Source organism: Mustela erminea, chromosome 16, assembly GCF_009829155.1.
Source record: "Mustela erminea isolate mMusErm1 chromosome 16, mMusErm1.Pri, whole genome shotgun sequence".
Classification (NCBI taxonomy): domain Eukaryota; kingdom Metazoa; phylum Chordata; class Mammalia; order Carnivora; family Mustelidae; genus Mustela; species Mustela erminea.
Genome location: NC_045629.1, coordinates 459029 through 472314, shown reverse-complemented (window position 1 = coordinate 472314; position 13286 = coordinate 459029). Strand labels below are relative to the sequence as shown.

At 37.4% G+C, this 13286-nt stretch overlaps 1 protein-coding gene across 4 annotated transcripts in view; it reads right to left on the bottom strand.

Annotated features, from left to right (window-relative positions):
• Positions 1-13286, bottom strand: part of SPIDR (scaffold protein involved in DNA repair) — a 607809-nt gene that overhangs the window by 333517 nt on the left and 261006 nt on the right. For all 4 annotated transcript variants that reach the window (XM_032316108.1, XM_032316109.1, XM_032316110.1 and 1 more), the window contains exon 7: positions 10810-10910. In XM_032316108.1, the coding sequence (XP_032171999.1) occupies positions 10810-10910 (101 nt within the window). The remainder of the gene's footprint in view (positions 1-10809; positions 10911-13286) is intronic.

The following is a 13286-nucleotide window of genomic DNA, read 5'->3' as shown; positions in this document are numbered from 1 at the left end:
TTAGGTGACGGGGTGTGGGCCTATTCTTATTGATTTTGAGGGGCGTTCTCTGAACCTCCTGAATTTTGATGCTCGTTCCCTTTGCCATATTGGGGAAATTCTCCCCAATAATTCTCTCCAGTATACCTTCTGCTCCCCTCTCTCTTTCTTCTTCTTCTGGAATCCCCATTATTCTAATGTTGTTTCTTCTTATGGTGTCACTTATCTCTCGAATTCTCCCCTCGTGGTCCAGTAGCTGTTTGTCCCTCTTTTGCTCAGCTTCTTTATTCTCTGTCATTTGGTCTTCTATATCACTAATTCTTTCTTCTGCCTCATTTATCCTAGCAGTGAGAGCCTCCATTTTTGATTGCACCTCATTAATAGCTTTTTTGATTTCAACTTGGTTCGATTTTAGTTCTTTTATTTCTCCAGAAAGGGCTTTTATATCTCTCGAGAGGGTTTCTCTAATATCTTCCATGCCTTTTTCGAGCCCGGCTAGAACCTTGAGAATTGTCATTCTGAACTCTAGATCTGACATATTACCAGTGTCTGTATTGATTAGGTCCCTAGGCTTCGGTACTGCCTCTTGTTCTTTTTTTTGTGTTGAATTTTTCCGTCTTGTCATTTTGTCCAGATAAGAGTATATGAAGGGGCAAGTAAAATACTAAAAAGGTGGCAACAACCCCAGGAATAAATGCTTTAACCAAATTAGAAGAGATCCAAAATCGTGAGGGGGGAGAAAGGGGATAAAAAGAGGTTCAAAAAGGAAGAAAGAAAAAAAGAAAAGAAAAGAAAAGAATTTTAAAAAAAAGAAAACACCTAAGAAAAATGTAAAAAATAAAAAATATATATATTAGGTAAACTAGTAAAAAATCGTTAAAAAAGAAAAAGGTAACAGTTAAAAAAAAAAAAATTTACCCAAAGGCGAGAAAAAAAAAAACAAAAAGTGAAAAAGAAAAAAAATTAAATTAACTGCAAGACTAAAAAAAAATCACAGGGAAAAAGCCATGAGTTCCGTGCTTGGCTTTCTCCTCCTCTGGAATTCTGCTGCTCTCCTTGGTATTGAAACCGCACTCCTTGGTAGGTGAACTTGGTCTCGGCTGGATTTCTTGTTGATCTTCTGGGGGAGGGGCCTGTTGTAGTGATTCTCAAGTGTCTCTGCCCCAGGCGGAATGACACCACCCTTACCCGGGGCCGGGGTGAGTAATCCGCTCGGGTTTGCTTTCAGGAGCTTTTGTTACCTGAGCGCTTTCCGTAGAGTTCCGGAGGACGGGAATACAAATGGCGGCCTCCTGGTCTCCGGCCCGGAGGAGCCGAGAGCCCAGGGCCGCACTCCTCAGTGCGCCCTCAGAGAACAGCGCCAGTTACTCTCGTCTGCCTGACCTCCGGCCGCGCTCCGAGCTCACCGAGCCTGCGACCAGTTCAAGGTAACACCGAGCTGCGAGCTTACTGTCGGCTCTGTCTCTGTAGCCGGCTTTCCCGTTCCAATACCCGCAAGCTCTGCGACACTCAGACACCCCCGATCCTTCTGTGACCCTGCGGGACCTGAGGCCACGCTGAACCCGCGTGGGCTTCGCCCCGGTTTAGCCTCTGGAGCGATGTCCCTCAGCGGAACAGACTTTTAAAAGTCCTGATTTTGTGCACCGTTGCTCCGCCGCTTGCCGGGAGCCGGCCCCTCCCCCCGGGGTCTATCTTCCCGTCGCTTTGGATTCACTTCTCCGCCGGTCCTACCTTTCAGAAAGTGGTTGTTTTTCTGTTTCCAGAATTGCTGTTCTTCTTCTCTTCGACCTGCTGATGGATTTTCAGGTGTTTGCAATCTTTAGATAAGCTATCTAGCTGATCTCCGGCTAGCTGAAGCAGTCTCAGCCTGCTACTTCTCCGCCATCTTGACTCCTCCCCCCTTATTTATTTATTTTTAAAGATTTTATTTATTTGACAGGGAGAGATACAGTGAGAGAGGGAATAGAAGCAGGGGGAGTGGGAGAGAGAGAAGCAGGCTTTTGGCAGAGCAGGGAACCTGAAGTGAGGCTTTGATTCCATGACCCTGGGATCATGACCTGAACCGAAGGCACCCTCTTAACAGCTAAGCCACCCAGCGTCCCTCTTCATCTATAAATAGTATTATAAGACCTAACTGGAAGGTTATAATGAGGATTAAATGTGCTAGCAAACACATGAAATGCTTTGGATATCACATAATAAAAATGGGCCATCACAAAGCAGTGTTAGAAAACTATTTCCTTTCAAAGAGAAGAAAAATAGAAAGGTTCCGGAAGAGAAATCTAGGAAATATTTTTCTTCTGCCTCTATAATCATCTATTCTTTCTTCCACAGCCACATTTCAAAATGCATATTTCTAAGGCATCACTTTGGAAGGTGGGCCAGGGATGAGGATGGCAAAATAAATAGAGGGGAGTAAAGAAGTTCAAACATCCAGTTATAAAATAGTAAGTCATGGAAATGAAAAGTACAGCACAAGGAATATAGTTAGTTAGTAGTTAACAATACAATGTAGTAACACTATATGGTGACAGATTGCAACTATACTTATGGTGAACACTGACTAATGTATAGAACTGTCAAATCATTATGTTGTACACCTGAAACTGATATAACATATGTTAATTACACTTCAGTAAATGTTAAGAAAATGCTATCATGGCCTCCAGGCCCTGAGTAGTCAGGCCTCTGGCCCTATCTTTTCTGCCAGTCAACTCACACACCCATCTACACTAGTATTCATATGTAGCACATACACTTCTCTCTGTTCTTTAACCAACCTCAGTCCCTCCTTAATGACCACAAAAACAACAAAAATCAAACCAGCCAAGGAAACAGTGCACATTAAATAATTTACTGAAGTTTGAAGAACCCTGAGATATGTCTTTTATACTGAAATGTACTCAAAGATACAAACACGGAAAACAAAACTGATTATTAAATGGTGTAAGTGGGAGTTAAAAAGCAGCCCAGAAAAGTAAGCTATACATGAGGGAAGAAAAGAAAAAATAAAATCCCCAAAGCAAAGGTGTTAAAGAAATTTTTATGTTGTGTTAGAATTATTTACTGAAATATTTGATATTAACATGTAATGTCTTATAAAACTAGACATGCAGTTACTAGAACAACTGGTAATTACTCCCCTGATCATTTATATCAGAAAAAGAAAAACCTATGTTCACTCAAAAACTTGTACACTAATGTTCATAGCACCTTTACTTGTTATAGCACAAATTTGGAAATGATCAAAATGTCCTTCAGTATGTGCATAGTTAAACAAACTGGTACATCCATATCATGGATTACTATTCACCAATAAAAGGAAGTTAACTATTGATATATATACAAACTTGGATAAATCTTTTTTTTTTTTAAGATTTTATTTATTTATTTGACAGATGGAGATCACAGAGAAGCAGGCAGAGAGAGAGGAGGAAGCAGGCTCCCTGCTGAGCAGAGAGCCCGTTGCGGGGCTCGATCCCAGGACCCTGGGATCATGACCTGAGCTGAAGGCAGAGGCTTTTACCCACTGAGCCACCCAGGCATCCCGAAACTTGGATAAATCTTGAGGGAATTACGCTGAGTGAAAAAAGTCAATCCCGAAAAGTTATACACCATGTTACTCCATTTACATAACATTTTGAGATGACAGAACTACAAAACTGGTGAGCAGATTAGTGGTGCAAGCTGTTAGAGAGGAGGGTAGGAAAGAGGTGGCTGTGGCTGTAAAAGGGTAACACGAGGTGATGGACTGATGTGTATCCAGCCTGGTGGTGGGCACCTGAACCTATACATGATAAAAATTACACTGAAAAAAATAAAATAAAATATTTAAAAAATTACACAAACAAAACACACACACAAACTCACATTTATAGGCAAAATTGGTAGAATTTGAATAAATTCATTGAATTCTATCCTGGATTCATATCCTGGTTGTGCTACCATAGTATAGTTAAAAGAGATGTCATCATTGGGGGAAAGCAGGTGAAGGGCACAGAAAATCATTCTGTATTGTTTCTGACAACTGCATGAGTTACATGTCAATCTACAGGTATCTCAAAATAAAATGTTTTCGAAAAAGGCAGAGAGATGTGTTGGAGACATTCACTCAAACATTTCCAATCAATAAGGAAGTTCACAACCCTTTTCACTATGGATTAATTAGATAATACTTTTTAAAGGGGAACATAAAGGCCTCAAGTAAGTAATTACAATCTACACATTGATTTTGTAAACCTTTACTTCTCATGTCTGAAGAAAATAAAGATAGACCAAGTGAGATATGTTTTACTTAATATCTAACCAAAACCCAAGATGTGGTTCATAAAATTACCACTAATTCCTAGATTTTGAAGTAAACTCATTAGAAGAAGGGAAAGTCAAGCCCAATATATTTACCAGTTCAGTCAAAATTAACCCAAGATAAATGAAACAAGATGGGATTGGGAGGGAGACAAACCATAAGTGACTCTTAAAGTCACAAAACAAACTGAGGGTTGCTGGGGGGAGGGGGATTGGGAGAGGGGGGTGGTGTTATGGACACTGGGGAGGGTATGTGCTTTGGTGAGTGCTGTGAAGTGTGTAAACCTGGCGATTCACAGACCTGTACCCCTGGGATAAAAATATATGTATATAAAAAAAAAAAACGTAAGATGATGAGGCACCTGGATGGCTCAGTCACTCAGCATCTGCCTTGGCTCAGGTCATGATCTCAGGTCATGATCAAGCCGTGCATCCGGTTTCTTGCTCAGCGGGAAGCCTGCTTCTCCTTCTCCCACTCCCCCTGCTTGTGTTCACTGTCTCACTGTTAGAGATCTCTCTGTCAAATAAATAAATAAAATCTTAAAAAAAAAAAATTAACCTAAGATGAACAATCCACTTCCGTGTGTAAGAAAGAAATGGAACTCTTGACTTTAATACCTTATAAATCCAAAGGTACATCCAAACCCTGCAGAAGAGGAGGAAAGCTGATTTTAGTTGCTTCTGAACTATTAGATCTGGTATGAAAACTGACCTCAGAATAATGTAGTGTTTCTTTATTTTCACCATCTATTGACTGTTGACTTTGTCCTTCAGCTGTATGGCTTCCACGAAGTAATTAGCTTCTATGAAGCCAATTTATTGTTAGCACAAGCTCAATAGTTGAGGTACTACTATTACACTCACTTATGATAAGGAAATTTAGAGGCTCAGAGAGTTTAGATTAACAATATAGATATTTTAATAACTCCACCATTGAATCTCAGCTATTACTAAATTTTCACTTTTGGGATTGGGGTAGAAGGAGCTACCTCTATTTAATATTTATAAATTTTTCTTTTTATTTATTTTTTTAATTTACTCAGTATGTAGAAATAAGTAGAAATAAGAAAATAAAAATTTGTAAAGTGAAAGAAAAAATTTCTGCTACGCCACAAAGTAAACAAAACAGTGAAATCTTCTTCCTAATACATGTTTACAATAGTAAGTTATATTAAAAGGAATGAGAAAAATAGGATGATGTATTATAAGACACCAAGAAGAAGATCTAATCGACCTGAAAAATAAGAAATTCACCTAGAAGAAAGAAAAAATAAAATCCAAATCTAAAAAATGTTCAGACTTGTAAAAGAAAAATCTATTGAAGGGATGCCTGGCTGACTCAGTTGGTAGAGCACATGACTCTAGATCTCAGGGTTAATTTGAGCCTCAGGTTGCGCATGGAACGTAGTTAAAAAACAAAAGAAAGTAAAATCTATTGGAGATAAGCACATTCCTATACCAAAGTAATGGATTCATTGTTGACTCTGTCGTTTTGTTTTATTTTGCTTTTGTCTTTTCTTTATGGCATAATTTATATACCCTCTATCCCCAAATTGTAAGGAAATTATAAGGGACATTCCAGATAAGCTATCTGGTGCTTATGAGCCAAATAAAAGGTCATATTTCTCCCCTTCATTTCAGGCACACAGTCACACTTATTTGATTTGGTATTTTTCTTATTCCAACTTCCAGAAAACTCTCTCCACTCTGTGCTTAACAATTTGGTCAATTCACTGTAATAAAACTGGACAACAATGTAGAATGACTTCTAGTATATATTAACATGAATAATTAAGAAGTCAATCTGCCACCTCCCTTTCCAAATCACAAGATTTTAGGGTATCCTAGACAAGATTCATTATTTATAACCTTCAAATTTATGTCCTAAGCTCCTTAAAACAGCACTGTCCCAAGAATGTGATATGGACCTACACACTGAAAAACTTCTTTTTCCCCAAACAACATCACATGGTATCAGTATTTCTAATTCTGCTTGTTCCTTAATCACTTGCTTTCTTAAATCCTTTCTCTAGCCCAAAAGATCATCTAATGAAGGCCTACACAGATTAATGAATAAGAACATGGACTACAGAGATAACCTCAAACCTGGACTTACTCATCTGTACCATATTTTCATTTGATCTACAGCTTTTTTTCTTTTAATTTAATTTATTTGCGAGAGAGAGGGGGGACGAGCAGGGGGAACAGTGAAGGGAGAGAGAGAAGCAGTCTCTCTACTGATCTGGGAGCCTGATGTGGGGATAGATCCCAGGACCCTGGGATCCTGATCTAAGAAGGCAGATGCTTAACCAACTGAACCACCCAGGTGCCCCAACCTACAGCTTTTTCAGCTGGAAACTAACAAAAGCAAATTGAATCTTAGAGCATTATTTTGCATACTAAATGCTTCAATATGTAGTACACCCTCAGCATTATACCCTGCCATACAGTAAACCTCCAAACATGGTACGACAATGAGAAGGACAATGTTGAAGGAGAAAAGAAAACAGAAGCTATTTTTCTCCAATTATTTCTTAGGAATTTATGGTTCAAATAAAGTTTGTCCAAGTCTTCCTCTCCAATAATAAACAGCAATTTACAATATTACAAGCCTATAAAGATGATAAAATTCAGGACAGATACCATACTGGAGACAGAGTCCAATCTAGGGTATTTGTTTATTCCTCAATGTACTATCAAGAACAAATTGGTAGAGGAGTGAAAAAATTATTTTTATGAGGCAGAATGTGATCACATTCCCACAGAAAGAGCATGACATAGGCAGTCAGGTCGTTAGGGTTCTAGCCCTGTTTCTTCCTTTAATTTCAATAATCAAAGCAAGTCACTTCCCTCTTCTAGGTCACATACTCTCTCCATCCCCCAAAGAGGAGTTGATACTATAAGATCTTTAAGAAACTTCAAGAATTAACATTCTACTTTTTTGTGAGGGAAAGGAAAAAAGGGTGTGTCATGAACACTAATGTAGCATACAGATGGTACTCCCAATGTTCGGCCTTTTAAGTGTGCAGTGGCCAGACTTACAAGGAAAAGCTAGCTGTCCTATTTACTCTCTTTGCCATCCTCTTCTTGTCCTCCATTCTTCCCATACTGTATTTTACCATCTTGTGGCTCATTACCCCATCTCAAACTCTCAATACAAAGCTGGTTTATACCATTAAGAAATAAAAGTTGCTTCATTGAAATCTAGTAATTTAAATATAAAATCCACTCAAAAAGAAATCCAAACTTACTATTCTCTTATATGATTACTTCAAAGGAAGGGAGGGAAAAGCAGAACAAGAACAAAGAGTTAGTTTGAGAACTTAGGTGGCAAAGCCATATTCTAGTTCAAGCAAAACGAAAGAAATTTTTAATGCATAGAACCCCTAACTAATTCAAAATGACACAAAGTTAAACAGAACTAGTTAGAGGTGGAGGTGAATAGACTATAGGAGAAAGTGATCACTCCAAGTCAAGGACATTCATATTTGAGAGGTTAAGTATGTATAATGTAGTATTTATGAATAGGAGAACATGAAAGAGCACTAAAAGGAGATAGCATAATATATTATTAAACCACAAATGGTACATGTTAATTTTTATTAAATATGTCTTAAAAGAAAAAGATCACAAGTTAATCATGGGGCTAGTATAGTGCTATTTATTATATTCTACCTCAACACTAATTAGTTCAAGGAGGGATACATGTCTCAGCAGATCAGTGAAAATCACTTCAGAATTTCTGGTAAAATATTGGAAAAGAAATCGTTCTTTATATTGGACTTGAAGTGTGAGCTACCACATGGAAAAGACCTGAGAACATTTTGAAACCAATATGCCCGAAGCATGAAATCTTCTCCCTGTAGCTTTCACATATAAACACAATTAAATTCTTTCTTGTGCTTATTCCAGAGTATTACTGACTTCCCTGAGTAATACAACTTGTCGACCTTTACATATGCTTGACTTTCTGACTGATCAAATGAGTTGTAAAGATGATTTCTAAATATAATCCTTGTTTTAAAAAAATGGCAAGATACAGAGTAATAAATGTAACAACAGGCTGATCTCTGGCACCATGTAACAAAAAATATACTCTTGGGTCATATGTATCAGGTCATCCTGATACTTATTATAATACTCTAATACAAGAATATGAAAGAGAAAAGAGGGTTGCTAAAAGGTAGCTAGAAATGATTTTTATTTTGTTTTAAGATTTATTTATTTGTTTGAGAGAGAGAGAGCACAAGTGAGTAGAATAGGGTCAGAAGGAGAAAATATCCAAGCAGACTACTGCTGAGCATGGAGTCCAATGTGGTACTGGATCTCACCACCCTTGAGATCAGGACTTAGGCCAAAACCAAGAGTCAGGCACTTGACCAACTAAGCCATTTTATTTTTATTTATTAAAAATGTTTTATTAAAATTCTGCACAGCAAAGGAAACAGTCAAAAAAACAAAGGGGCAACCCACGGAATGGGAGAAGATATTTGAAAATGACAGTACAGACAAAAGGTTGATATCTAGGATCTATAATGAACTCCTCAAACTTAACACACACAAAACAGGCAATCATATAAAAAAATGGGCAGAAGATATGAACAGACACTTCTCCAATGAAGACATACAAATGGCTATCAGACACATGAAAAAATATTCATCATCACTAGCCCTCAGGGAGATTCAAATTAAAACCACATTGAGATATCACCTTACACCAGTTAGAATGGCCAAAATTAGCAAGACATGAAACAACATGTGTTGGAGGGGATGTGGAGAAAGGGAAACCCTCTTACACTGTTGGTGGGAATGCAGGTTGGTGCAGCCTCTTTGGAGAAGAGTGTGGAGATTCCTCAAGAAATTAAAAATAGAGCTTCCCTATGACCCTGCAATTGCACTACTGGGTATTTACCCCAAAGATACAGATGTAGTGAAAAGAAGGGCCATCTGTACCCCAGTTTTATTAGTAGCAATGGCCACGGTTGCCAAACTGTGGAAAGAACAAAGATGCCCTTCAACGGATGAATGGATAAGGAAGATGTGGTCCATATACACTATGGAGTATTATGCTTCCATCAGAAAGGATGAATACCCAACTTTTGTAGCAACATGGATGGGACTAGAAGAGATGATGCTGAGTGAAATAAGTCAAACAGAGAGAGTCAATTATCATATGGTTTCACCTATTTGTGGAGCATAACAAATAGCATGGAGGACATGGGGAGTTAGAGAGGAGAAGGGAGTTGGGGTAAATTGGAAGGGGAGGTGAATCATGAGAGACTATGGACTCTAAAAAACAATCTGAGGGGTTTGAAATGGCGGGGGGGGAGTGGGAGGTTGGGGTACCAGGTGGTGGGTATTATAGAGGGCACAGATTGCATGGAGCACTAGGTGTGGTGAAAAAATAATGAGTACTGTTATGCTGAAAATAAATAAATTTAATTAAAAAAATTTTATTAAAAATTTAAAATGTTTTATTAAAAATAAGATAGGCACACCTATTTTATTTTTATGATTTTAAAATTTTAAGTAATCTCTATACCCAACATGGGCTCAAACTCACAACCCTGAGATCAAGAGTCAGAGCCAGGTACCAGGTGGGAAGTATTTTAAAGATAATAAATGAGATCAGAATTACAAAAGTCTTCCAGAGAAATGCTCAAGAGTTGACAACATACTGGTTGAGTATTCGATCTCGTACTCTTGTTCTAATTTGCATGCTAACATTTGCCAGAATAACCTTTGAGCCCATTAAAATACACATGCCAAGGATCCCCATGGAGAGAAAACTATTAATAGATTTGGAATAGATGACCATGCCCACCCACCTCTTCCCCACCTCCTGATGGAGAGACCAATCAGAACAAAACCACGAAAAAGAACACAGTCTCACCAGAAAGGAAGGTTTTCTAGGTATATGAAATATTTTTAATATCAAACAATTTGTTAGGAAATAAGGGTTTGTAGTCACTTGTTGGTAGTAGCAACTTTCAAAGTGTATCTTGCAACTCATTAGAAGAGACCCACACCAATTTAGTGAGACTACGATTATGGTAAAAATAAAAGAGAATGAAGAGTATATCATACCTACTAAGGTTAGTATTGTTTATAAAATGTTTGTTTCAGGGTGTGTGTGTGTATGTGTGCGAGCGCATGTAAGTCATGTGTGAACTGGGAGAAAATATAAGATGTATTTCTTACTAAGGGTTGTGGTCACAAAAGTCTAAAAGCTACTGGCTTTCAGATATAGCAAAAGACACAAAAAAGAAAGACATAATACAGAACCCTCCAAGTCAGATCAATAATAAGTCTTCTATTGAACTGTGAGAAATTCTATACGGAGGGATCAGCAGACCCTATAAAAATGGACTCATCTTTCAGAACAATATCTAAGACCTAAAGGACACCTGGAGAAAAAGAAAACATCATGAAAATAATAATGACCAAATTTATATATCTTAATGAAAAATACTTTTAATTGGCACATTCTTTACCCACAGTCTCAGATGTCAGTGCAGACCTTACCTGAAAGTGTCTTTTGGTAAGAAACACATTGATGTCTCCACAAAGAAATGGCAGATCTCTCCCGATTCTGCAGGCCATTTAGTCTTTCTGCTAGCCCGCCTCTGTTTAATGAATAATAGTATATTAAGTTAGTTAAAAGAGAAGTTTCAGAATAGTTGGAACATTTATATTTCATACTCTCCCACCAGAGACAAATAGATAAAACAGCAATTCTAACCTATCTGGCATTACATGGTCTTCCTAGTGGCCCACACCTCCAAGATCAGTAATCTTTCTTAAGATTTCTTAGAAGCTCAGTTTCTTGATTTTTAGAAATACAAGCTACTCTCAGATCAGTGTGACTTCCTTAATATTCTTTCCTAGTTTATTAATCTCATAAGCATATACTGATCACTTCTTGTTCTACCTAGCAAAGTACTAGATGCCAGGAATGTAAAGAAGGCAATGAGCCAAGCTTTGGGGGAGCCTCACAATCTGCTCATCTCACAATCTGACAAAACATATAAATTAAAGTGTGGTCAGAATTGTAGTCAAGAATAAAACTTCCAAAAAAAAAAAAAAAGAATAAAACCAGTAAACTGCTGATAGGCAGAACATTAAATAAGAAAACTTGGGTATGGGCTTATTATTTGGACCACAGAGACAACACAGTATTAATCACAAGCACATAGCAAGGATACCAACATTATAAAAAAAAAAAAATATTAAAAACTTCCATGTATGGCAGGAAGAGAATTCATAAAATGAATATGCTTCACAAAAACCCTTAACCATCAATGAATAATATGTATATCATACTATTACATATTATTACATTAATATATCAATTATATTATTATACTAATATTTATATACCATACCATATACATTATATATTATAATTATATACTGTTACATAATCATTACATTGTTATATATTATATGATATAATAAATGTAATGTAGTAAGTAATAAATGTAATGTAGTAAGTATAATTAAATCATATATAATATGTATATTCATTGATATATATTATAAACATATAAACAAATATATGCAAACATTTTGGATTCAGTAAACTATCTAGGGTCATAGAAGTCAGCAGCTTCAAACACATCTGTGCTCTCAAGAGAAGTCAGGATCAGTTGTTAACCACCATTATGACCACATGCTATGTATTTTTATCAGTATATTATCTCATACAATCATGTACCCAGATCATTTCAAACATAGATAATGTACTGAAGATAGACAGGTAAAAGAGATCATTTTATAGATATAATTAGATCATTTTATTCTAATAATATACATTTATTAAGAAGGAACAAATATCAATAGATACCAAATAGATGATAAAAATCAGAGCTTAGAGAGAGTTTAAGGATATTCTCCAATAGCTAGCTAGACGAAATAAGTTGTTGAAACCAGCATAATGCCCAGTATTTAAACCTTCAAGAAATAGTAGTCATTGGTGTTATGACTATATAAAATGAACAGTAGTCATTTTATTATGATTTTTAGTTTGCACCCTATGCTCTTTCCACTGAAATGACTGAAAGATCTTATTTTTTTAAATTTTTTATTTCTATTCAGCGTAATAGTATTCATTGTTTTTGCACCACACCCAGTGCTCCATGCAATTCCTGCCCTCTCCAATACCCACCACCTGGTTCCCCCAACCTCCCACCCCCCCACCCCCCACCCCCCACCCCTTCAAAACCCTCAGATTGTTTTTCAGAGTCCATAGTCTCTCATGGTTCACCTCCCCTTCCAATTTCCCTCAACTCCCTTCTCCTCTCTAACTCCCCTGTCTTCCATGCTATTTGTTATGCTCCACAAATAAGTGAAACCATATGATAATTGACTCTCTCTGCTTGACTTATTTCACTCAGCATCATCTCTTCCAGGTCCGTCCATGTTGCTACAAAAGTTGGGTATTCATCCTTTCTGATGGAAGCATAATACTCCATAGTGTATATGGACCACATCTTCCTTATCCATTCATCCGTTGAAGGGCATCTTTGTTCTTTCCACAGTTTGGCAACCGTGGCCATTGCTACTAATAAAACTGGGGTACAGATGGCCCTTCTTTTCACTACATCTGTATCTTTGGGGTAAATACCCAGTAGTGCAATTGCAGGGTCATAGGGAAGCTGTATTTTTAATTTCTTGAGGAATCTCCACACTGTTCTCCAAAGTGGCTACGCCAACTTGCATTCCCACCAACAGATTAAGAGGGTTTCCCTTTCTCCACATCCCCTCCAACACATGTTGTTTCCTGTCTTGCTAATTTTGGCCATTCTAAGTGGTGTAAAGTGGTATCTCAATGTGGTTTTAATTTGAATCTCCCTGATAGCTAATGATGATAAACATTTCTTCATGTGTCTGATAGCCATTTGTTTTTTGTTTTTTTTTTCTTAAAGATTTTATTTATTTGAGAGAGAGAGAGAGTGTGAGCATGAAAGGGGCAAGGGGCAGAGGGAGAAGCCGGCTCCCTG